At 42.2% G+C, this 26,277-nt stretch overlaps 2 protein-coding genes across 4 annotated transcripts in view; both read right to left on the reverse strand.

The window, feature by feature from the left end:
• COG3 (component of oligomeric golgi complex 3) overlaps positions 1–4,980 on the reverse strand; it is a 31,242-nt gene extending 26,262 nt beyond the window's left edge. The window contains exons 1-4 of the mRNA XM_039567789.1: positions 4,786–4,980; positions 2,758–2,904; positions 2,179–2,240; positions 374–539 (exon numbers count right to left, since the gene is read on the reverse strand). Coding sequence (XP_039423723.1) covers positions 374–539; positions 2,179–2,240; positions 2,758–2,904; positions 4,786–4,953 — 543 coding nt within the window. The 5' untranslated portion in view covers positions 4,954–4,980. The remainder of the gene's footprint in view (positions 1–373; positions 540–2,178; positions 2,241–2,757; positions 2,905–4,785) is intronic.
• Positions 4,981–6,804: 1,824 nt separating this feature from the next.
• On the reverse strand, positions 6,805–18,942 carry SLC25A30 (solute carrier family 25 member 30). Of its 3 annotated transcripts, none has more exons than XM_010405646.3 (11): positions 18,847–18,942; positions 18,168–18,257; positions 16,093–16,171; positions 14,398–14,545; positions 13,680–13,774; positions 13,323–13,408; positions 12,016–12,111; positions 11,034–11,158; positions 10,384–10,522; positions 9,252–9,332; positions 6,805–8,471 (listed from the first exon to the last, which is right to left on the reverse strand). In XM_010405646.3, the coding sequence occupies exons 2-11, from the start codon at positions 18,186–18,188 to the stop codon at positions 8,430–8,432; spliced, it is 912 nt and encodes a 303-aa protein (XP_010403948.1). In that variant the 5' UTR covers positions 18,189–18,257; positions 18,847–18,942; the 3' UTR covers positions 6,805–8,429. The 3 variants fall into 3 exon arrangements, with proteins under 3 accessions (XP_010403948.1, XP_010403949.1, XP_010403950.1); XM_010405647.2 differs by having other exon boundaries at positions 8,110–8,471; positions 18,834–18,854; XM_010405648.2 differs by lacking the exon at positions 18,168–18,257 and having other exon boundaries at positions 8,110–8,471; positions 18,847–18,869.
• Positions 18,943–26,277: the final 7,335 nt, after the last annotated feature.

Consider the following 26,277-nt stretch of genomic DNA (forward strand, 5'->3'; position numbering starts at 1 on the left):
GTTGCAGCAGTTCATGAAGAAAAAGAAAATTATCTGGGAAATAAGCTCGCAACTTTGAAGATCTTGCAGTAACCAGCTCAAAAAACTTCTGCCAGTGACATGAATTATTAATTCCAGTACAGTTTGCACTTGTCAGGCATCGGTTACAAAAGCTGCCCTCGGCTAGCTTTCCTCATTAACGCATATACTGAGACATACTGAACATTTTTCCAGAGCCTGACACCCCAGTTGCAGGTGAAACACACCCAAAAAAATCAGGTCCAAAGCAAATGGAGGAATTGTTACCACAGCTGACGTTTTTCCAGCCCAAGAAAAATAAACCTGCATTTAAGATGTCTTAGCAGTTCCCAGTAATTCTCCTGTCAAAGATTACCTGCTCTTTCAAAAGCTGTTCACAGGCCTCATGCAGCGTTCCTGTCTTTGTGGACACAAAAAGATACTGTTTTTGCAGTGACTCCAGGTGCTGAAGGGCACTATTCACATCATTCAAGATAGCATCACACTGCTCCTGAAAGCCAGACAAGTAATCCCTCATCTGTCTAGAAAAAGAGAATCAACAGATAACAGAAGTAAAATTTCCCTTTCTGTATTTGCAAATCCAGCTGCCTGCAGGGACACTGCCACCACTTTTCTCTCTCTAGGAATAAGAGATCATTTGCATCAAGCAAGAGTGCACAACAAGCAGATGTTTCATCACCTGAGAAATAACAGAGCTGAAGGTCTGGAATAGCCACTCCATTTCCCTGACATTCCTTATAGCAAGCCTGCCTAGAAAGCAGCAGCTTGCACCACAGCTGGCCTGGAGCATGTGAATACTGGCTAAATGGGCAAACATAGAGACTACTGCAAGCAGCCAAATTCTCCCTGCCTTGCTCCCAACAGGGTCTCTTCTATACAATTTTCAGTTTCCATTTAGAAATTACTTTTTCTCTCCTAAAGTAGCTGAAATTATCTAGAGGATTCAAAACTTACTGTGAGGATTGAAAGAGGCTTAGATGAAATACATCCTGTGTCTAATGTCACCAAATTAGTCTAAGGCTCAATGCAGGCAAAACCTCTAAATGATAACTAAATGTTATGTCAAGCATTTGGCTTATCTAAAGCATCACTAAAAATTAATTACTCTTGGATGTCAGCTCAAACTTCTGAGTTCTACTTTACCACTTATGAAGCTGCAAGTGAAACAATTCCCTGTATCCATGTGCAACAGGCAAAGAACTTATTTTCCTCCTGCACCTTTGGCCTCCTGCAGACAGTTGCATATTGGCCATCCTACAAATCACTGTGCATCCATGGCACACTTGAGCACCTGTGTGCACCATTATGAACATGTCAACTGACAAAGTGCAAGCCTGCTACCGTATTTAGGTTCTTCATGGTCATATCACAGGATCAGTACATGCCTCACCCTCTGCTTTTAGAAGTCACATGTCCTCAAATGTCAGAGCAAAAGAGGAAGAAACAGCCCAAAGAAAAGCAGAGGAAAAACAAGAGGGAATACAGCAGCATCTCTTTGTGGCCAAGGGCAAGTTTGTGAAGTCTCAAAACACAAGCCCGTTTCCATAAAAGTCACCAGCAGATCTAGCTAAGCCATTCAGCTGTACTTCAGACTTCCAAGGAGTAACTGTCAAAGTCAGTGGGAAGGGGTTCTTCTGAGCCCGATGGGAAAGTCAGACAAAAATAGATGAGAATGGCAAGACTCAAAACTGGAGTTGAGAAAAGTGTCAAGGAATGCAGGGAATGCAGATACAGAATCACAACCATAGTCACTGGCGAGCCAAAGGGTGAGAACAGAAATGACCACCAGCCACATCTGCTTACACAGTCTTGCCCACAGAGGATGCCATTCCAACAGCAGCAGCAATTGAAAAAGCATAGGAAAGCTCTTAGATGGCCTTTGCCTACAGCCCTGTCTCCAGGCCAAAACTAATTTCCATCTGTCTAAATATACTGGGCAGTTCAGACGGAAATCTGCATCCCCTTTAACTGCTCTGCCACCTGGGCAATGGCCTTCAATGTGGGAGTGAGGCACATGGCCTTGGAAAGCTTCAGCAGCTCCAACACATTCCCCCATTCCCCACCAGCTAAATGTGAACACGTGCTAACATTAATTGACAAGATGACGTCCTTCAAGGGTGGAACTGCTTATAGTGAAAGGAACTGAGGAAGAACACGTACCTATACTTGGCACCTTCATCTTGATCCATCTGTGTTTGCACCTGAGCAAACCAGGAGAAGAACTAGAAGAGATTTTATGGTGAACAATATAGATATCACATGCAATCAATTTAAAAAAAAAATCAAATCTATGATCTATGAAATGAAGATGAGCTTTTGTTAAAAACAGAGCTGTTTCAGAATTCAATTATTAATCTGGGAAACAAATTCCTCACTGAATTATTCCAACTGAAATATTCCGTTCTATTCCTTCACTACGTTAAAGTGGGAAAGACTGAATTCAATCTGGCTTTATTTGCACAAGAACAAGGGTATCACATTAGAAAGTGGGGGTTCTTCCACTTTAAGAGGAACAGCACTTTACTGAACACATATTCTCACGTTAGACTCCACTCCAAATGGAAAAAGTACCTGTCACTTAAGAGCTAAGACTTCAGTGATGTTTTTCCCCCAAGTTCCCCCTTATGCATCTTGAAAATGGCCCAAAAGATTTAGCAAACCCACCAAAAGCTAAGCAAGACACACAGAAACTAATCTCTGAAGATTACTGCATCTCGGAGGTTATTGAGCATCACTTACCTGCTGTGCGGTTTCAATTCTTTCATCCTCCATCCCTAGTGCTGCAAATCCCTTCAAAAGGACATCCTCTGTGGATTCTGGCACCGCAGCTGTCAGCAGAACAGGCAGTGACTGGGACGTCAGGCTGCACAAGTCCTCAATGGGAAGCTGCTCACAAAACACCACAAACTTTGGTCAGATAACTCACTGAGAATTAGTATGTGCAGCTCACCTATAAAGCAATCCAAAGCAATATGATGAGAAAATTACAAGCATCTACTTTTGAAGAAATAAATGCAATGGACATTTTATCTATCAATATAATAAGCACAGAATCATTAAGTTTAGAAAAAAAACTCTGAGATCACCGAGTCGCACCATTACACCAACAACTACAACATCTATACATTTAGAAACATCACACAGGAACTGTCAAAATTTTTTTGCCAGATATTCAAGGAAAATTCAAGACTGCTGCCATAATTTATTCGGAAGACAAGGAATAGCTCTGCTCAACAGGAATTATTTTTTAGCCACAATTATTTTGTTTAAGCAAGAAAAACATGGAAAAAACTAACTTGAGATAAATTTTACTTAAGTATGACTTGAGACTATTAATTAGCCTATATGGAAGAAATTAATTCAAGAAAAAAAATACTGTTATATACACTTAACTAATATAATACCCTCTTTAATTACATTATGATGGATTGTATGTTTTGTGGGAATATCAGTAGGGTAAAAACAGAAAACACTGCTTAACTACAAATTTGTATCTCTCTAGAAAACAATGTGTTTAGTAAAATATTCCCTGCCTGGTAATACTAGTCCAGCAAAGAAAGAACCATCAGGATTTCAACTATTTGAGAAAAATTACCCCATGTTGTCCAACTTCCACACACCTCTCCACGCCGCCCCCCAAAACAGGGCTGACCCTCGCAGAGGGTTTCTCTCATGTCTAACACAGAGGGAAACGTGAGTCCATCAGAGCCCACTGCTTCAGGACAGCTGGGATATCACTGTCCCAATTCTCTGAAGAACTCAATGTCTTGGCTTTGCTGTTGTCCTCTGGCAAATACAGTACCTGCCTTGTTGCAAAGCTGGTTTAGATCCTTAAGAACATCCTCTGATAGCAGGACATCCTTCTACAATCAGTTTGGATGCCTGCCAATATTTACTTTTTGCATACTGCTTACACAAAAAAAAAGAAAGCAGGAAGGATTAAATGAGACAGGTGCATTTGAGGAAGGAATTGCTTTATACTCTCCCTTTTGCAGTTCTGAGCTTTCAGATGCGGAGAGCCAACTTTGTTGATTTTATGGCACTGTATCTTTAACTACAATCCTGTTTAAATACAAACCCTCTCCTGAAGAGTGCAGTTAGGAATGCAAGCATTCTGTTCCACCTCCCTTTGTAGACAAGTGAGGACTCATAAATAATCACCCGCTCAGAGTGTGGAATTTTATACAGTGGGAATACTGTATACTTATATCACATCCTCTGTGGTGCTGACAAATTATTAAGCTTTTAACCACTATTCCTGGCTCTCTTCAGTTCATTCGAGTCTGCAAGTCGTACCAGGAAATAACACTGGCGCCAGCAGCTATGCATTGGTAAGGCTCAACTTAGGAAGACCAAAAGAATGAACTCCACGACTAAAGCTCCCAACTTTACGAGGACAAATGCTGGTGGACTGAGGGAAGCAGCGAGGGCAGGCAGAGAAAGCCCGTGAATTCCCAGGGGAAAGCTCCCACCGCTGCCTACAAACCCCTGCAAGCCAGGGCGGGCGGGCGGCACGAGGCTCCTCGGGAAGGCTGCAGGAAGAGTGAGCCCTCCCGACGGAGGTGAAGAGGCTGGGGACGCGGCTGTGGGCGCGACCTACAACGCAAAACGCTACTGAGCCCCCTAAAGCCCGGGAGCAGCCGCGGCCCCGCAGGCCCAACCGGTCTGGGCCGTCACCCCCGACAGCCTGGCGACGTGGCACCGCGGCCGCTCCCGCCCTCGCTCCCGCCCTCCGCCCCTCCGGACCGGGCAGCGCCGCCGCCTCACCTCGGGAGGCACCGGCAGGTTCTCGGCCGCCGCCTTCAGTTCCAGCACCGAGTCGGTCTGGCGGTCGCTGAGCGGCGCGGTGGGCTGCGGGCGGCGGTCCCAGAGACTGAGGCGGTCCCGCACGTCCCTGCCCGCGGGCGGCGGCTCCGCGGGCGGCGGCTCCAGCATGGTGCCGGCGGCGGGACGGGCGGCCGGGACGGGACGGGACGGGACGGGACGGGACGGGACGGGACGGGACGGGAGCGGCGCCGGGAGCGCGGCGGAACGCTGGGAGCGGGGCGGCGCTTCCGGGGGAGGCTCGGAGCGCGCCGCGCCGCGTCGCGTGGCAGCGGCGTCACTGGCACGGGGGAGAGAAATGCGTCACGAGGGGCGGCCGGCCGGGATGGCGCCCCCTGGTGCCTGGGAGGAGTGCCGGCGGCTGCAGCGCCCCCGCGTCCCCAGGGGATCCACAGGATCACAGACTCGCTTGGAAAAGACCTCGGATCGTCGAGTCCAACCTGTGACCCAACACCACTATGTCAGCTAGACCACCACACTGAGTGCCACGTCCAGTCTTTCCTTAAACACCTCCAGGGACAGTGACTCCACCACCTCCCTGCGCAGCCCATTCCACTGTCCAGTGACCCTTTCTGAGAGGACATTTCCCCTTATGTCCAACCTGAACCTCCCCTGGTACAGCTTGAGGCTTTGTCCTCTCATCCTGGTGCTGGTTTCCAGGGAGAAGAGACCGACCCCAGCTGGCCACACCCTCCTTTCAGGCAGTTTTAGAAATGATAATGTCTACCCTGAGCCACTTTTCTCCAGGCTGAACAACCCCAGCTCCCTCAGCTGCCCCTCCTCATAGGACTTGTGCTCCAGACCCTTCACCAGATCCATTGCCCTTTCCTGGACACGTTCCAGCACCTCAATATCCTTCCCGAAGTGTGGGGTCCAGAGCTGGACATAGCACTTGAAGTGCAGCTTCACCAGTGCCAAGTACAGGGGCACAATCCCTGCCCTGCTCCTGCTGGCCACTCTATTGCTGATACAGGCCAGGATGCCATTGGCCTTCTTGGCCACCTGGGTACAGCTGGCTCATGTTCAGACACTGTTGACCAGCACCCCCAGGTCCTTTGCTGCTGGGTCACTTTCCAGCCACTCTGCCCCTGGTAGCACTGCAGGGAGTGTTGTGGCCGAAGTGTAGGACCCACACGTCGTCTGGCTGAAGCTCCAGGCAGAGGCAGCCCCGCTGCACTCCCAGGCAGGGACCACCCCATCCACGGCTCTCGCAGGGACAGCAGTAGTCAGTCTGGAAGCTGACTCAGTCCTTCCATTCCCCAGAGCTTTCATTCCTGAGGCAGCAGAGGCCAGTATCTTTGGTTTGTTTTTAGTTTTTGTGAACTTAAATCTTTTATCATTACACACTAAATCCTAACTAAAGCACATCAGAATTAAAGAGGTTGAAAAGAACTGGAGGTATTCACTGTAATAGTCTCAACTGAGGTCCTGAACTATTATTTCACTATTTTGTTGCCGTTGGGGCTTAGCAGTTAATTTCAGTCCATCTTGTCCAGCTACCCCTCTCCAGCACTGGTACAGTGCAGTTACTATCACTCCAAACTGGCAGATTCCTCATCCCCCTCAGAGCTAGTCCATCATATGTGTTCTACCACACATGATCTCCAGAAAGCCACTCTGGTTACAAGTGTGAGAAACTTACTCTGTTGCTACACAAAACTAAGCTGATTAATCTGTTTCAGACCAAGCAGTTTCTGTAACAGAGAGGGAAAATAGTCTTGCTGTTTAAGATATGCCAAAGAACAGCAAAAACCTATGGTCAGTGCCTGTTATTCCGCCACAAGTGACAGAAACACAAGCTTTTAACTACAGCAACTTTAGTGTGCCTTGGCCAAATAACCAGTAACATGGGACAGCTCAATGCCAGCAACAGCTTTCCTTTGTTAATCACCTTGAAGTATTTGAAACTTCCCACCACTGTTTGAAAATTAGAAACTGAAAGCAATTCTAGAGTCATCACACTTTACATTTTAATACTTTTAATAGGCTTGAAAATGTAAAACATATACTTTGCTTACATAGTGTACAAAAGTATTTACAGATTTTTTTTTTAATTAAAGCACAGAAACAGTTGTAAGGGTAAACGCTGCACATCAGCATAACCCTATATATAGAAAACATTGTACCTAGGAAAGAAAGTGCCTTGTGCATTTAAAAAACCCACTTGTGAACTAAAAATTACTAATTCTAAGTGATTATAGCAATTTTGAAATAACAATGAAACTCCTTTAAGTGGAATGCATGATTCTATGAAAAATGTGTAAAAGATTAACACAAGGCCACAAAAATCCAAAGCTATGCATCCTCCTTTGCTGCCCTCTGTAAACACAGAGGATCCATCCTACAACTTGCATCTCACACATTCCTTTTTCCTGGAATTCAACTGCAGCACTTAATAATCTTGATGTAACTGTTTAGTTAATGGCCCTGAAGTTTTGATATACCTTTAAGCCTAAAGGTAACGTTTATAGAAGCTGTGTTTGATTTCTACATCAAGTGTTTCCTTGCATTTAAGAGCAACTTGAGCCTCTTTGGTATATGAAAGTGTTCACTAGTTCTGACCTTGGGTATCTTTTTAGAGAAGGAAATCAGTATTTATAGTAGATTCACTTTTGGGACCATTGGCTCTTGTCACACAGGCACCTATGTGACAGAGCCTGACTGCTCAGTGTAAAACTTGCACCTTTCAGATGACACCTAACAGCCAGTAACCAGTAGTTCTTCCCAAGGACAGAAGAGGCATGGAAAGTTTCTCTGCAAGATCAGCAGATGGGCATGAACTTGTTTGAACTTCATTCCTACTTGCAATTTACATATGAATATGTTGAAGAATCACTTATGCTGAAATCAAGAATTATACATTGGAAGAAAAAAAACCCAACTTTCTTTAAGCTATGCAAAGCTGTCAACTGTAGCAACCACACTTGCTAATGAAGCTGGATTATTCCCAGCAAATTATGCAGACATCTCAGGACTTAGAACACAGGAAAGCTTCAAAACCAGAAGCAGATTTTATACCGCAGTAGTTATTCTGCCAACCTGAAAGCTGGCAAAGATGTCTTGTGACACTTCCAGTTGACTGGAAGCTTTAAGCTATTACAATCAAATTGTATACATTTCTGAAAGCAGGAAAAGCCCAGCTCCGTGGTTCTGCTTATCTTCCCTTACAAAAATATTTTTTCCTTTACAGAAATCTTTTTTCTTTCCTTCCTTTATGGAAATATATGGAAATACAGAAGAAAAAAACCTGTTCTTTGACTCTTACATAACACTGTGCTTTGAGACTCAGATGCACAAAGTTGCATTAAAGATCCTTACATTCAAGAACATCGAAACAGTTGACAGAAGGTATTCCACCATGTTTGGTTCAGTCTGAAAAACAGTGCACATCATCCACTGAATCATGTGCACAAGCCATGGTTACAGGAGCCAGTTTGCCTTGAAATCACTTCCAGGTTCTTCTCACTCAGTCTTGCAGTGACCTCTTCCTTTGGCCAGCAGTTCAGACAATAATGAGCAAGTACTCAAGACAAATTGCACATAGCTCAGACAGTACATTAACAGAATTCTGTACACAGCTCAGCATGTCAGGCATCCAATTTCTTCAGCTGTTCATATGTCAGAAAGAACTGACACAGTTGTTAAGGAAAACTGCTTCCTGTTCAAGCAGTGAAAACTGGACACTTCACTACCAAAGGTCAGCTGCATCTGTGTGAAACTGTGTTCCACTCCTTGTTCCTTCCTATGCCATGCTGCAGGTTGGCTACTTTTTTTACACAATACTAGGCAGAACAATGAAACTTGCTTTAAGGCTGGTGATACAACTTACTATCCTATCCTTTTTTCCTCAGGATCTTAAACCCAGGACTGAGGAGGCAGGACAATGCTGCAAAAGCACTTAAGAGTCTTTACTCACTTAGCTGTGATGGGCTAAAGAATGTTTGCTTATTGAAAAAAAATTACTACCAACCCACTTCCCAAGGCTCTGATCAGCTGGCTCTTGAAACAAAGCCAGAATTGTGAGACTAAGATAAACACAAAGATTGCATCAGTAACTGCTTACAGTTTCCCCAGTTCTGGAAATAGCCACCATTCCTAACTCACCTGGTCAATTCTGTTTAAAACTAGGCTCAAAACAAAGGAAATTGGCAGGTATGAAATTGGAAGGACAGAAAATTATTTTGCAAGATCATATTTTTTTATTCACTCTGTGTGAATCACAAATTCAATCTGACTGGAAGCAGTTGACTAAAAAAAACCCAAAAACTGTCAACTGCACAATTTTCCATTCATAAAAAAAAAGGGAATATCTGTGCTGATATGACATTTCCCACACTGAGTAAATCTGTAAAAAACAATACTTGCTGTTGTATGGCTAACTTAGCTTTGCACACCTGTGGAAAGGATACAATAATATTCCAAGGACCAAGTCTTAACCAGTTTGGCCAAAATCCTTTATACAGAGCAAAAAAGCCTTCATTCTTCCATGTCTAGGAAAAAAACCAAACAAACCCACATAACAAGAATACACTTATATAATTCTTTTTTAGTGAAAAATTCAGACAGCATCTCTGCTAACAAGACAAGGGGGTGGCTTAGTCATGTAACCTTAATTTAATCTTATTTTCTGACAGGACAAAAAGCACATTTCACTAGATAAAACCAAGATTAGTAATGCCTGCAGCATTATCTGGCAGGTAAAGCTGCAGTCTGTATCACTCAGTACTCAACATAGATTGATCCAAATTGCATTTCTGGACTTGCCCCCACTCCCCCCCCCCCCAAAAAAAAAAACCACCAAACCAAAACACCACACCAAAAAAACCAAACACAACCCCAAAAAAGCCTTGCAAAGTGCTGCCTGTAAACCTGCAGTTCACATTTGGCAGCCCCTTGAAATTTGCTGCATGTAAACCTGTAGCTAACATTAGGCAGTCCCTTGAAATATTTCAGTCTCCTTTATGGACCTCACAATTACACTGGACAATGTGACTTGGACTGCTCAGTTAACAGTTGGACACCAAAAGCTTACTATCCATTCTTCTCCATGTAAAAGGCCATCATGGTCCCACCTCATACCAAATTTAGAGACTTAAGAAATCAAATCAAAGTAATCAAAATCAGAGGCTAACCTTGCCTCTGGCTGCACTAGCCTTTCCATTATGCAGTAAGCAACATAGAAAACCATCTGTTCCAGACGATCTTGTTCTTCAAGGACTGACCTATGAAATGATAATATCCTGTCAGCCTGACATAGTATAAAGCTGAGCAAGATAGAGTGCTGCTGAGAGCCTTCCTCTCCTCATCCAAGGCCCCAAAGGAAGCAAGGTTCTGCAGGAGACACTAACTTTCTTCCTGCCTTTCTGTCAAGATAGTTGATACTTTTCACACCGAGTGCATTACTGACAGCATAGTCCTTTTGAGCGTTATGGAAAAAAGCGTATTTAAGTTCTTAGGGAAAACAGAACAATTTTGGGCTCTACAGCAAAACCACTGCTGGTGGCAGCAGTTTCCATTTGTGATGATACATGAACTACTTACCTGTAACAAGCAATCCAAAGTGCCCTTGTAGACTGAGTGTCCCCCATGTTGTTGGCTTTTCTGATTCATCATGCGTGTTCTTACAACATCAACTGGGTTGGATGCAAGGGCTCCAGCTAACCCACAAAGAAAACTGGAACTAATAAAAGAAGGGTTTAATGAAATCTGATCTAACACACAGATGCACAAGAATTTCCCCTTCCCAGGAAATTCACACAATAATAATGACTGTTTAATGCTTTTAGAAAGAATTAAATCAGCTAATGGATGCAGAAAGTTACTTTTCATTTACTATAAACGCATAATTTTGAAGATTTGCTATACAGCCCTTATATACAGTATGCTTGAAAAGATGTTTGTGCCCCTGGGGATAGTATTTGACTAACTTTCATCTAACCTTAACTTGCACAGTTGAATGATTCAGTCCACCCACAAAACAAGTTTCCATATTTCAAAAGAACATTAAATCCAAATGCTAAGTAAAATTAGCTTCCATGCTACCATTTGAGATATTACATTAAAAATTATAAACACATCAAAAGTATATTTACATCTAGACATATTAACATGATAGAAAAATCAAAATACTCATCTCCCCTATTGCAAGAACTAACCAATCATGAGCTATACAACCAGTTAAACAAACTTACAGGAAGTGAGTATATACTGTATCTCCCATATATCCAGACATAATTATGTGCTTTTTAGTAAGGTCATACACTGGCAGTTCCACTCCAACAACAATAGCAGCCCTTTGTGCTGTCAATGATACTCCCTGGCAAAAGAAAGGATATAGCTGAAGTTTAAAGTCAACCTTTGTGCACTGTTAGAAAAGCCAAGCTCTTATAATACAAAGCAAAACACCACAAATGCGTTAAGAACATTGCAAATTCAAGTGAGGCTAATTAGTACAAGTCTTAGAAGTATGAGCTCCAAAACCACAAATTTAAAATAACAGATAAATCACTTCTCCACACAAAATGGCAACTTCAGATCCTTTATTTTCTATCTCTGCTTAACATCTCAATTCTTGCATCAACAGTCAGCTAAAACCTCAAAACCAGTGTTCCTTTGCTGCTAGCTGAAAAACTGACAAAGTAAGAAGAATGAACAGAAAACTTTGTGAGAAAAGCACACTAATAGAAAAGCATTCATATTTCCCAGCTGTTTCAAAACAAGTGTCCATTTTGGGTCTTCAGTTGTTATACAGTCATTGACTATAACTGGCCCAAGAGACAACCTGTAAGACTGAGTAAGAGAATTCCTGAGCTAGAGGGGATGCTCTTTAGCTCCTCTGCTTCCAGGTGTTCTTTAGGATATGTTTTAAAACAGACAGAGCATACAGTTAGAGAGGTGTCATGCCATTGAGAGGTTCAACAAAGGGTTGTTGAACTATTCCTAGAGACAGTCACCCTAATTGAAGCCTACATTTGTCTTCCCTCTCCTAAGTGGCAACTAATCCATGCACACAAGACTTCACCAAAAAGCACTGAGACACCAGCAGTGAAGCAGTCATGACAAATGACAGACATTACATCCTCCATATTTCAGCTGAGAACACTGTAGGAATACATGAAATTCTGAGCAAGGAAGTGTAGTTGAAGTGTAAGACACAGTCCAAAAAATACTTGCCTTCCATAATCCTTTAGTGCCTTCCTTTTGGTAGATCTGTATGAAGTTACCCATCATTCCTCCTTGAATCATATTACCTTGGGCTTGCATTCTGATCTGAGATTCATTTGAAGATACAATTAAAACATAAATACAACCAATAAAATAATAAAACTATATTAAACTACTAAGTTACAACTGCAAGTAGTGAAGTCAATTTCTCTTTGAATACAAAGCAAGAGCTGACATTATCACAACCATGGTGCAATCTTTTTGCCTTAACTATCCAAATGCAGCTGCTAATTTTGAACAAGTATGTGGTACAATTCTTAGCTGCATTAAGTCACTTCTATTTCTGTATTGGGTACACTCCTCCATTTAGATAAGACTGGCAGATGGGTTCTGCAGGACGTTCTTTGCAGTGCTCTCACAGGAACATGTTGACATGAAAGGTTAAAAAGATTAATGTTTCAGCCACTGAGAACCAGAGTCTTCAACCCTGTAGATTTATAAGAACATCCTTAGGAACCTGCCAAGGTAACTTCCAAATACAAGTTGTCAACAAGCAACTTGCCACAGGGACATAATTTTAGGAAGTAACTAATTGAAGCCACACTTGAAATACAAGCTTATGTTTGAAATGCCACTACATAACCACACTAGCACTATGAAGGATTAAGCTTTTTAGTGGCTTCAGAAAAACAGTTTTCTTGACTTCCTTTTCATTAGGAGCAGCTGTGTAAGTCACAAGCTCCAGTTTTGTAAGATTAATACCATCAACCCTTCCAAGTAGCCTACTATCATTAAGCTAACAGATTCTTGAAGATTGAAGAGGTGGTTGTTTCACTAATTCACTTTAAATGACTGATGCTGGAACGCCATTTCCTTGGAACACAGATTTGCAAAGCCTCTCTACAGTGTTAAGGAATCATACAGTACAAGTAGCATTCACTGGAACTCTTCCCTCTGAATTGATCTTCACCTATTTTGAGCTCTAGAAACATCCTAGTGTAATAGTGTTACCAAGAAGTACAGATGAAATATGCAGTGTGGCTTCCACACAAACACTACAGCAGGAAAGTTATTCTCTCCCCACACTCAGAAAACTGTGGATCCAACTGCCTCCCCAACCTTCACTTTCCTCATGTGTACTTCCAAATAATTAGTATGGACCAGAAGGAGGTTCCAAGAATTCAGGATGTTACTGATTTTTTAGAAGCTAAGAGATAAGAATAAATATGGTTACAAAACCAATCCTATATTCATCAGGAGACTGTTTTTATTTCAGGAGAGAACAAAAACTAAAAGGACAAGCTCTACATAATTACCTTTAAGACATCTGTAGGGTTGGCAATAGAGGACGAGATTACTCCCGAAAGAATGCCACACAGAACATTCATCATGAGGGTTTCATCTATTTCACAAACAAAGAGTTTAGCTGCAGATTTACAAAGCATAAGATGCATTATGACAGGATGATGCCTCCCCTCATTTAACTTGAGAGTGCCAGTTACAGAAGCCATAAAACCCGTTCTGACGAGTTATCCTTGCTGACTCACTTTGTTGTAACTGGTATAAGGAATGTTTTCTCAGTAGCCTTGTTCAAATGCTACAGTAAGATACCAAATGGAAACAGTCAGCTTCAAGCAAATCAGTCCTCAATTAAATGGAAAATAACCACTCACCTTCTGGATGCTCAACAAACATTCTTTTTAAGCTCTGGTAAGTGCCTATTTTTAGAGTTCCATATGAAGCTTGCCGTAGCATTGCAGGTGCAATCCTGTGAAAAAAAACCAGCAATAATGTTTATGCTCAAGATCTCAAAAACTCATCAGAAAATTCTTCCTGGTGCAGAAATATCTAGCAGAGAAAGGTTTGTTCATTTAAATCGACAATTTAAACTCACTGTGAACAAAACAAGCTTTAGAGCTTTTTAGGTTTTGGTTTTTTTAAATAGAGCCTGCAAGAACATGAATGAACTGTGAAGGGATTACTGTTAGACCATGCTTCAACTTATGATCTATAAAATAGCTTGCAAGCATGTCTGAAATGTAATTCCTCCACCATCCTGCATGTTTTGAAGAAAAGCGTGCTCATTTATAAACAAAGGTTAATTCAATTTTAATTCTGAGAGACGGAACAACCATAGCAGCACTGTAGAGAATAACCTTATGATTAGCTATTTTGTTTCAAGTAGGTTTTGTTGTTTGATGGGGTTTTTTTTTAAACATGAAATGCTATTGCAGTGTGCAGCACTGAAGGTGTCTAAGCTTGGTCTTCCAACTTCCAGATTAAGGCTAATCAAATACCTTGTAATCCTGAAACCCAAAAATTCACATACAATGGGCTTATACTTATCCACAGACTGTTCATAAGCCATTGCTGCAGCCCAGTTAATCTTACCCACAGTATAAGGCTTTCAATCCTTCTTCTCTGCATATTCTGACCAGTGCATGCACCATTCCACGGTAGCGGATCTCTTTGTATTTGGCATCATTAACTTGACCTTGAACCTGGAGACGTGTTTTGGTCAGATCAATGGGGAAAGTACCTTAAAGGAAAATGAGTGAGAAAATTAATGAAGTACCTACCTAATCAAAGACAACAGAGCACATCATACAAGAACCAGGAACATTTATTATATATCATAACATATAAAAGCACTCCCATAGGAAAGAAGTCTTTCTTACCAAGACTCTCTTTTAAAGAACTTATTCACCTTCTATCACCTTGGCTCTTCTAAAGGCCTGTCAGAGGCCCTGACTACTTCCTGTGTTTACATTTCACATTCACTGTATTTTCAAGCAACATGGCATTGCCTGGTTATAATCAGCCACACTGAACAGGACTCTGCAATCCCACTCAGGTACTGAGTTTGCATGTGTATTCTGCCAACACCTTTAAAGAGGATGTCATTGAAGGCAAATAAATTCTATAGGACCTGCTACACAGACTCTGGCCTAGTATCTTAAAAAGCAGTAGCAGCAGTACCTATTTCTGTTACTGCTTTCCTGTAGCCCACTGCTATGTTATGTTCAGTTCATACTCTCCATGCTCCCCTGATGAAAGGATTCAGAAAGCATATCCATCCAAGAAAAGGATGACCTCAACATCCCATACTCACCTAAGCACTAACAGCAGTCAGGATTAACTACACCTGTTCAAGTGAGGCAAAGCTTTCGTAAATTGTTTGTCTTCCTTACAAAGCTTTTGGCATTATTGGCCATATTCAGTCAAGTCAAATAAGAGAGGTTTCAAAATCAAGTTTGCACAAGTTTCCTATCTAGAAATCCTTCCCATCCCTGGAATCATTCAAAGTCAGATTTGACAAGGCTTTGAGCAACCTGATTTAATTAAAGATGTCCCTGCTCAAAGCAGGGGGGTTGGACCAGATGACCTTCCTACCCAAACTATTCTATGAAAACAAAATAGTAGTTTTAAGTGTAATTTTACATTGCATCTACTTTTCTAGACAGACCTTGCATGCAAGCCCACCACATGCCAAATCATCTTCTGCTTCAATGAAAATTTCCTTTATTTTCATGTACGTGCATTTCAGATACGACTTTGTAAGGATGTTGATATTTTAGGGTTGCCTTTAGAGTAGGCCTAGAACATCAGATGCACTGTCTCACTACAGCAATTATCCTGTGTTGCTCACTATTGAAATTAAGTGTTCAAATCTAAGCAGCCACTGACACTCAAGAAAAGGTAATTTAAACTGCAACATAGAGACTCAGGAAAGCTAAGAGAAAAATTTACATGTTAAGAGCTTAACTTGTCTACTGCAGCAAAGCAGAAAAACTGTATCTACTTACAACCACTGTCAAGGAACACATCAAACAAACAACAAACAATAAAGCGCAAAGGCAAAATATGTATAAAAGCAAGACTCACCAGGGATGAGAGTTTACAGACACAAGTGTTCTGACATTGCAACAGAGATCAGAGGAACTCTTCAGTCAGCATTAAACAAAAAATTCTATGCAATAGACCACCATATACTACTGTGTCACTGGCAGCATGGAACCAAACTTGTTTTACATAGAGACTATCCAAGTCAAGAAAACCACATCAACAGTTAAAGCAAATGCTTACCACATTCTGCAGTGATTGATGCTAAACCTCCATAGATAAAGGGCTTCCAGTTCAGTGCTGGCATTATTGGTTCCTCTTTCTGTGAAAAAGGAATATTTAACACTTATGTAGGTACATGCCATATATATACATGCTAACACCTAGGAAAAACTTGGTGCCTGGTCCATTTAAAATGGGCCTTTCAAACATGCTAAGGGTAAAAAAATATTTAATACCTTTGACAATCAGAAGAAAGACAGGAATACCATAGAAAGGCATCTGGGTTCAAATCAGTGTCCACTATGTATTTTGGCCACCACTCTCCTCACCATGAAAGGTTAAAGCAGTTTGTCTCCCAGGCACAATTTAAGGAGCACTGCAGTGAATAACCTCCAAGGATTTTCACCAAGCTAAACTAGTTTGACTACATCCTGCAGTTGAATGGAACTTTTAGGACAATCATTACAAAACTTCCTTTCTTCCAGTTACCGACATTAATTAGCATGAGCTACGCTGGTACACTTGGACAGAAAATAAGGGTGCATACACCATTTTGCTTCCATTAAGACTTATTTCTGCCACCAGGGTTCACAATATTCATTCTTGTGAATGTTACATGAAACTTGTGTCAATTAAGTGAATTTGACAAAGTAACCACAATTCATAATCAACTATGGCATATGCTTTGCAGCATGTTAAAGTAATCCAATTATATTAGAAAAGAGGTAAGAACTTCAAAACCAAACTAATCCAGCCAATACAAGATTGCCCTTCCCAAAACCAAGCAGGTCTCTCCACAGCTTATTTTTCCCCTTCCTCACAATATAAATACTTTTCATTCCCCATTTTCTGTAACATCCCCCTAAACATTGCATTCTACAGTTATTTTTGCCCATTAATTTTATGGGAAAATTTTACTTGAAAGTACTTCACTTGGCACTTACACTCCCTGTTATTCTCCTGTGCTTAATCACCCAGAGTGCCCAACTGGAAAATATCACAAATACACCAGTTACTTAGCCCTGCCTTTTGTACAGGAGAACCTTCTTCAGTCATTTCCTCTAGAAATGCCAATAATCCAGCACCTCAATGAAGTTTCAGAGTTGCAGACACTCAGCAGGGCTGAATAGTTTCTGCAGCCCCAGTTTTCTTTTTATCATCTTTACTTCATGATAAGCTACCTGATATTCTGACACACAAGGAAACAAAAGAAGCTAAAAATCACAGTTTCATATACTCAACACCTACATGCACAGAAATCCATTTACTTTTTAGACTGCTGCAAAGAACACCATTGATGGAGAAAAAACATGCAAAACAAAAAAATCCAAGGAAAAGGCAACTAAGGCCACCCCACTATACTGCCAAAAAGAGTGCAGTACAGAGGGTCTGGGCACACAGGCTTAGACCATGCCAGCTTTTCAACAAATGAGGCAGAGCCACATGGATATGACACTGTATGAGAGGGAGGCCAGTTCCAGCTCCAAGTGCCTCATAATCCTGTTCTGCCATGATTAATGGCACATCATTTAATTAACAGAGACAAAGCTAAGCTCAGTTTGCCCACTATCAGCCACACACCTGATTGTTGCTCCTGAGAAACTCATCAAAACTGACAGTTAAGACCCCCCAACATATCAAAACAAATTTTCATCTATCACAAATACCATAACAGTAATAAAACTAAAATATATCATTTTCCTGTTTGTTTCATATTTCACTCTAGGCAATGAAGGCTTTTTCTATGTAATTCTGAACATGGCCAAATGAAGTTTTCAGTTTGCACACAGATTTACAAATATTAGTTGAAGCTTCAGTATATACATAGGATACCCTAATGCAAAAATTTTATAGCACACTCTTCCTTTGACAGATCCCAAGGTGAAAGTCAAGGTCTGTACATCTGAAAGGCTTTCAAGTCTCATCTCCTGCCAGTATGCCAAACTAACAGTATGAATCTTTCCACTTCTAATCTCCAGCCCTCCTTCTAGATTTCCATACTTTAGAAAGAAGTATGAAGAAGAAGAAGAAAAAATGAGAGCGAAGAGGGAGAGTTTTTCTCAGAAAAAAAACCCAAAACAATCAAAAAGACACACCAGCCAGTAATTTCGCCCCATGATCTCAGCTGTCTCATTTTCTGCTCATATTCTGAATTCTTGGTTTGCTTCTTACTCAGAACTTCTTCCCTGTATTAATAAAAATAGTTAGTGTCTCCTCAGAACAGTTCTGTGTCAGCTAAGTGGCAAACTAGTCAAAAAGAGAATCCAGCCATCATTATAGAAAAAGTTGATGTCTCCACTTTTACTAGAAAAATATTGTCTTTACAAAATATACATTGTTGTACCCTGAACATCAGTGATGACGGAGGGGATGCTCGACCTTAAAGGACATTGGGTTTAATTATTACAGAGATTCGTCTATGCACTTTCTGCAGAGGTCAGAAGAGACTCTTCTTTCTTTTAACCACAGCGTGACCAAAGCAAACCCAAAAGCCCAGGTTCCATAAAAGAACAAATCACTTAAACAGCCCGATATTTCCCTGATGGGGAACAGGCTTGAAAAGTCACACATCGAATCATATATTGGTGAAAAACATCGCTAGTGTATTAGGCACACAGTATACTCGAGTTCACAGTGGTTTTAACTATTTAAAACGGATTCGGGTCTAGGAAGGCAACAACAACTGTATAAACTACGCATGAAAGATGGGCTCCCACCCCGCAAGACCTGAGAGCAGCAGCGGCCGCCACCTCCCCACTCACCACCGAGCCCTACCCGAGTCCCGCCGCGCCGGTCCCACCGCTCCCAAACCCCAGCGCCGCTTTCCGCGGCCGCGACGGCTTTTGGGGAACGCGGGGCTCCGCCCCGGGGCGGGCTGGCCCGAGGGGCCGAGCCGGGAGTGGGGTGTGGAAGGGGTGGGTGTAAAGCTGCGGTTGGTTTGAAGGGCCTTTCGAGCTGGCTGTAATTATCTGGGAAAAGATTAACCACGCTGACCTTGCAGTCAGAGGTCTCCCCTCGCCGCTGGCCTTGGGAAGCTGCTGGGCTGGTGGGGCAGGCTGGCATTTTCCATTAGCATTCCTGCCCCAGGAGAATGGAGCGGCTGTCGGGTGTTTCAGCGCTCCCCGGTTAACGAGCAGGTCGCTCGCCCCGCAGGGTTTGACCCCATCGTTACCTATAAGGACGTTGATTTTGCCCCTCGGTTTACGATCCTACGGGCGCCTGTGCTGCCAGCGACAACTCAGCAGTACCTGGGCAAAGCTTTCCTCAGGCAGCTCAGGAAACTACTACGCAGCTACCTGCTGAGTGGAGGAACAGAAAGGGGCTTAAATAGCTACTTTGCTCTTTAAAACACCCTCTTGAATATTTTTGGCAGAAGGATTCAGTAGTAGTAGTAGTATTACACAGTTCTGTGCCATTCTAATTGTTTCTTTGCATTACCAGTGCAGAAATAATGGATTCAGCACATAAGCTTTACATTGCTTTGTAAACACATATCCAGTGCCTGTCCAGAAGGAAAGGGGCTATCCAAAAGGGCAGGTCTCAGCCGCTATACAGGTGTCAGTGAACACTGGATGAGAACCAGACCTAGTCTGGTCCAGAGCCCAGGGCTCCCTGTGAAATAGCTGGAATCAGCTCTTTTGCTGCCCCTAAAGGCAGAGTGTTCTGGCAACTCGGTGCTTTCTGTTCCTGACTGAAGAGCTGCCAGGAGTGCTTGTAAGGACCTACCCCACGGTGCAGCCCTGCTGCCGCTGTCAGTCCGCTGCCTTGCAAGCGAATGGCATGCCTTACCCCGGAAAGGGCAAAACATCCTGCGGGATCGCTCCCCTCGCTAATCTCAGGGCAAGGCTGGAGGCTGAGAGCCTTTATTTAAGCTTACGGGATGGTAGAGAAAGGGGGTAACACCCGCTCAGTTCTCATTAAGAAGCTGGATGTGGCTTTGCATGCAACCCTCGATAAAGCATAAGGAATCCAAAATCTGGGTTCCAATGTGCTGTAAGTGCTTCATACAATGAAAAGAGTCCTCTAAAGGAATCCAAGTCCATTACAGACTTCCCAGAAATTTTGACATTACAGCTGTTAAAGGATGGGCAGCCCACAAAGCTCATGCTCTAATCACAGTGTTGCAAAGTTGTCTTTTCAGGTGGGCCTTGCAGAAGGTAGCTACAAACTCCCACCTCAGAACTGGTATTCATGTTCTGACCCCTCCTGCAACTCCTAGTAACCGGCTAGTACTTTACAGGTTTTTTGTCTACAACAAGTAGTAGTACGAGCTTACTTGACATAAGCTTTGAACGGCTCCTTTCGTTTTGCAGAGATCATTTGGACTGATTCTAACACTGAGTGATTTTGCACTTTGATTCAGCCACTTAGGTTTTCTGACTTCTCAAATTTCTGCCTCCTTTTAAGAAGGACTTTAGTTCCACTCTGACCTTGAGTTGACCAGCTCCTTCTGCAGGTAGATGGGGTTTATTACCTCTGATGAAAGTCAGTTCCTGCTCACTTGTTTTATCTTGCACCCAATCACATCTCTTAAGTACCTGCTAGTTCTCAACTGTGTACTTCTGAAAACAGAGGAATTCAGGTTAACTTTTGTTACCGCTGGTGACTTTTGCATGGGTCCTCTGAATAACGTCTTCTGTTGTATTCTCACCCCAATTCCTACTGCGTATGAGATACGTAATGCTTTTGTCAACAGCCAGTGGACTACTTCTGGCAAGCTGTCTCGAGCCTGGCATCTGTGTCATAGCAGCATTGACTTAGGTACTCAGCATCTTTCCACATGTCTCTGAACAATCCATGTGCTACTGATTACACAGTCTTGCAACAGCTTTTCCAAGCGCCAGTTCTTTCCCAATGGGCTGTGTAGGGCTACAGTTTAATTAGTTAATTCCCAGACCCCTGAACTTACTGCTCCTGAATTTCCTCACACATTTTTTGTTTCTTTTTTTTTTTTTTTTTTAAGCAAAAGAAGACTGCCCTCAAACCATTTTACCAGGGACCTCTGCTTTCTGTGCATTCATTCCTGTTTCACTATTTCCACTGTTGCTTAAAATGGAAAATCATTTCACTTCTGGTCTCTGCAGTGGTGAACACAGTTTTGCCAAGTCTCCTGCTGCTTAAATGAATGGTTAGTGAAGAGACACAGATGGCTACAGGTATTGTTCAAACTGCCTGTCGTTTTGTCGCTAGCTTTAACCACTGGATAGTTACCTTTATTCCTTGGAAGCTTTCACAATTATTAGTTACATAATTGATTTGCATTTTTCATATTCCATTGGGTGCACGCTGAAAGCAAGCCTAGGATATGGGAGTCGAGAGCTCCCTGCCTTGGCACAGCCTCCTCACCTTTGGTGTTTGCACTTTCTCACTGAAGAGCATTTGATCTGACCCTCAATCATACAGCAGATGACTTTGTTGGAAAAACAGACACTCTGACACAGATCCGTGCCGTAAACAAATCTCTCCTGATGGGAGAGAGTTTTTAAAGTCCTTGCCAGGAGTTAATTTGAGAGACAAATGGAGACTTTCAGCTTTCACTGCTGCTAGAGAGTTGTGTATTAACTCTTATCAGAGAAACAGAGTCACTAGCGTGACCCAGGCACAGCACAGAGCAGAGAATGCAGGAGAAAGACCAATTATCAAGATTTACACAGCCTTTTAAAGATAATTTAACCAATGGTTACTAAAAACGTACGTTATTTTCACTTTCATACCAATTATTCAGTGACACAGCCGGGAACTGTGGAATTCTCTATCTAATCATTACACACTACTTTTACTGCAGAACATGGAGTAGTAGAAGAAGAAGAAGAAGAAGAAGGTTTGGAGAACAACAACAATCCTCCATTTTGATGTTTTTTGCTCTTATCTATTTACTACAAAGAGAAGCCCAAAACCTCTAGATTTTTCACCCTGTGACAATCTTACATAGTAGTCTATCACCTAATTCACACCACTGTATTTTCTTGTTCTTGTCTAATCGTAGGCAGTTTTTTCCAAGGTTGGAGGTCAAAACAGTGTTGTTCAGGGGGGTAAAAACCCTTCAAAACAGGCAGAGAAATATTCTCGGCACTCTGGGTTCCTACACACTCACTGCACTATTGGCATGTGTAAAAATGTAAGACATAATAAATAGTACTTCTGTTGTGTTTGCCAGGGGCAAAGCCTCAGCCTGGAGCACCTCATCCAGCTATGTATGGTGCATGTCAGGAGGGCTGTAGAGAAGAGTTAGGAAAATAAGGCTAGGAATACAAATCTGTAAGGAAAAATTGAAAGAAATAGGCTTCCAAAAAAAAAAAATTAAAGAATGTGGATAACATAATCTTCAAGACTGAAAGTTATCCATAAAGAGGAACTGAATTATCTGTTCTCTACCATTTCTATTAGACATTGAACAGACTTTCTAATGGTGTGGATAGTACTAGATGAGACTGACTGTGGAGTTTTCAGTACCTCCATCATCACCACAAACTTTTAAGAACTGTTAAGCAGCTGTTTTTGAGACATAATTATGATCTGGATTACCCAGCCCAAGCATTGGGATGGACTCAAGGATCTTTCCAACCCTTTTTTTCTGTAATTATTCAATAACATTTCCTCCTCCAGCTGCTAGCATATGTCATGTACAATGACAAAACAACTGAAGTTTCTAACTTAGTAACAAACACTACTGTGCAGAGGTCAAGGAGAAAGGAAAGTGAAATCATGAGTAACAGTAAATGTTATTTTGTAACCTTTTTTAATAAATATTTTTTTATAATCTGATTTGGGCTCTGGCATTGGCAGGAGCCAAAGGTCTTTACCGTGTCATTGTTTTGTGGATATAAAAGGGTCATGTTATTTGTTTTTAATGGGTAAAGGGTGAAGGAACAGAGGGCAGGTCCAGGCTTTGAGGGTGAAGTAACTTAGGACAGTTCTAGGCTTTGAGTGGATGAGAGTCACACAGGATAAGGTCCCAGCAAGGCAGTTCTAGTAAATGCAAACTTGTAAACTAAACAAAATTTTCTGAAAGTGTTGCAATCTTGCAGCAGGTCCTGGGAAATTGATTTCTCTTCTTTTCTGAGACTCTATACAGAGATAATAACTCCTATGGACGTCACAGTGTTGGGTTTGATGTCATTTAAATGAGCAAATGAAAAGCTGCTAAAGTTGCTCAGATAGGAAGGCACTATAGGAGGCTTTTCACTACTACAGAATACTTTCCAACATCAACAGGTAATCTTCCAGATCCTTACTAAATAAAGATCAGTCACAGTTGCTTCACAGAGGCTTTTGTGCAACATGGCACTGCACTAAACAAAGTAGCAACTGGAAGAAACAATGACAGTTTAAATGCTGGTAGATGCAACACAAAGGAGAGCAAACATTTTTCTATGTCCTACTAAAAACAAGACAGAATACGGTATAAGATACAGCCTAATCTTTTCCACAAGGGAGATGATTCAATGTTGAATGAATGACAGAGAGGTTGACATGACACCAAATAACATCTCACATATGGTATGTTTTCTGCCACTTTCAGTACCCCCCTTACTGGCAGTACTCAATATCCAGGGATAGTAGGGAGCATCTGTTGGGGGAAACATATATTTGTGGAAGCATCTGCTGGGGAAAATACATATTTGGACTAGATTATCCTGTGAAAGCAGAGTTGCAGTTGAAGTAGTTCTACAGTAACAGGAATGTGACTCAAACAAGACAATGGTCAGAGAGATGTCCTGGCAGGTGAGCCCAAGCCACGTCCTTCACAGTGCAGGATTTAGGCTGATCAGAACACAGAACTGCCTACATAGAAAAATTTCAAGCTTTCAGTGCTATTACTTCTTAAAGGAGCCCCACTATTCTCTTTCCTGATTCTCAAGTTTTGATTATTTTCTTCTAGTGTTTACAGAATGCCTTGCATTAAATCATTACCCAAATAATCCAGCTTTTCTTCTGGTTACCCCAGCCTGGCTTTGGGTAACCTAGCTTTTGGTATCAGCACTTGAATACCATTTCCTTCCTTTTAAATTTAAAAATGTACTTTATAAAATTTTGTAAAATTAAGCATTTAAGTAACTTTTTATTTTCTTAATTAAAAGTTCTGAAAAGGCAGGATGCTTTCTGGAGAAGTATTCTCTTGCTTTGCAGGCCTGCTGATCCACAGGATGACAACACCAGAAGTAACACCATGTATGGCTGAGATGAGCTGACTGCTATTAACCTTGGGCAAGATGGGTTATTCTGCACAGCAGGGGAAAACAGCTGTAGGATTTTGTCCTTGTGGTAGTTGTCTGTCACAAAAACCACATCCTGAACAAGTCTCTCAGGACCTTTAGTATGCAGTGGGATTCCTTGCTGATGCTGCAAAGCAGTGGTCATGGGTAGGAACACACATCTCCACTGGCTCCTAGTAACAAAGCCTGGCAGAGTGGGAAAACAATTGTTTTCCAGGGGCTAAAGAAGCACAGCCTGCCGTGACAGACGTCCTGGGTTTCCACGAATCATGGCAGCTGACATGTTCATGTCCCTCTATTTCCCACAGCCATCCTTCCCTACACTTGGTTCAGTGGATGCCAGATTTTGGATGGCTCATGCCTTAGGAGGCAGCACCAGGGAGCAGAGCAATGTGCCTCACAGCTGTAACAAGGGGCTTTGTTCTGCAGCAAGGCAGCACTGATGTAGCAGCTCACTGCCACAAAGGCAGATGCTCACTTACCTTCCCACATTCCCCTCCCATTCCCAGATGCAGTTCTGGCCCTTTGCTCAGGCTGGTGATTGCTCTCATCTGACTCATGAGTGGGTTCAACTCACTAACTACAGAATGCACCCATCAAACCCCAGGCTTCTGCCAGCTGATGGAGCTGAACTTCCTTCATGCTGACAGCAGCACCAATGTAACGGAAGAAGAAGGAGTGCATGACTTGAAGTGGGTTCATCCTGTTGGAAGCGTTGAAATATTAGAATGTCTCAGCATCTCAGAGGATTTAGCCACAAGTACCTGGGAGAGCAAAAACTCTTGAGGGGTTGCAGTATGCATCCTGCCTTTAACACCCACCCCATCCTAATTCCTCTGGCCTCCTGTCTTGCTCACAGCAAGAGCAGGAGGTGGCACTAATGCCTGGACTTCACACAGTGTGCTAACAACTTTTTCTGACCTTCAAGGCCAGAGAACAGAGGCAAGGCAGAGCCACCTTGCAGCCTGCAGGCTGCCAGCTGGATCATTTGTAAATCCTCATTGAAGAACTTTGGATGGACTCCTACAATACAGCTAAAAATGCAGAGTCTAATTCATGCCAAAGCCGGGTTGGCCTTGTTTCAGCTCTAAGGCCATGGGGAATCCAGTCCTGCCTAATCAAAGAGCCAGCCTACAAACTTCCTTGCTTTTCATTTCAAATGCAAAGCCAGAAAGAAGACAGGGAGAGACAAAAAAGCAATTAAAAGGAACAAAGATGAACAAGAGAAGATAGTGCAAATGAAGGCTGAGACAAAGAGACATGAGGAGAACAGGCCTGTATAAATTGTGCAGAAGGTTTTACTGGTGCTAGACTGTCTGAAATGACAAGAGGGTTTTTTGTAAGTGAAAAAATTAAGTGGTGCTTTGAAAACAGATAGGCTGCCACTTCAGTAATAGTTGCCACGAGGACAAAGACATCTAGGTAGCTTGTTCCAGAGGAAAGCTTTACAGGTGAAAGCTACTTCTGACGCTTTCAGGATTCTGAGAGAAGAAATGTTCCAAGGAAGGTGTCTGGAGATTGAGTGATTGTCTCCACCTCTGGAGGAGGTGTTGAGGGATCCTGGAAGATCACAGCACTATGCAGTCACACATCAGGACACCCAGCATGGCCATCCTTCCAGGCTGCTTGGAGCACAGGACTTAGCAATAGATGATATACTTCCCCCTGGATGGAGTTAAACTTTGTGGGTTCGTAATATCTGTAAATTTTATAGGAAACTAGCCCACCTCTTGTAGATCTTACACATCCTGGATTTTATGTGATTTCAAAAGATCCACTGTTTTTATTATTTCTATATCTTAAATTAGATCCCTACCTGAAAGGCTTCTATAATGGAGGTAATTGTATGTGTATGAAAATGAGGTAACTATAGAAGCTACACAACTTTTTCCCAAATGTATCTCAGCAATATATAAATGACAGCACTTTTTTCTGATGTTGATTTTCACTGCAGACTCCATTGTAACACTGAATTTTGGAGATTATAAAC

The sequence above is a fragment of the Corvus cornix genome, chromosome 1 (assembly GCF_000738735.6).
Source record: "Corvus cornix cornix isolate S_Up_H32 chromosome 1, ASM73873v5, whole genome shotgun sequence".
Taxonomy (NCBI): Eukaryota; Metazoa; Chordata; class Aves; order Passeriformes; family Corvidae; genus Corvus; species Corvus cornix.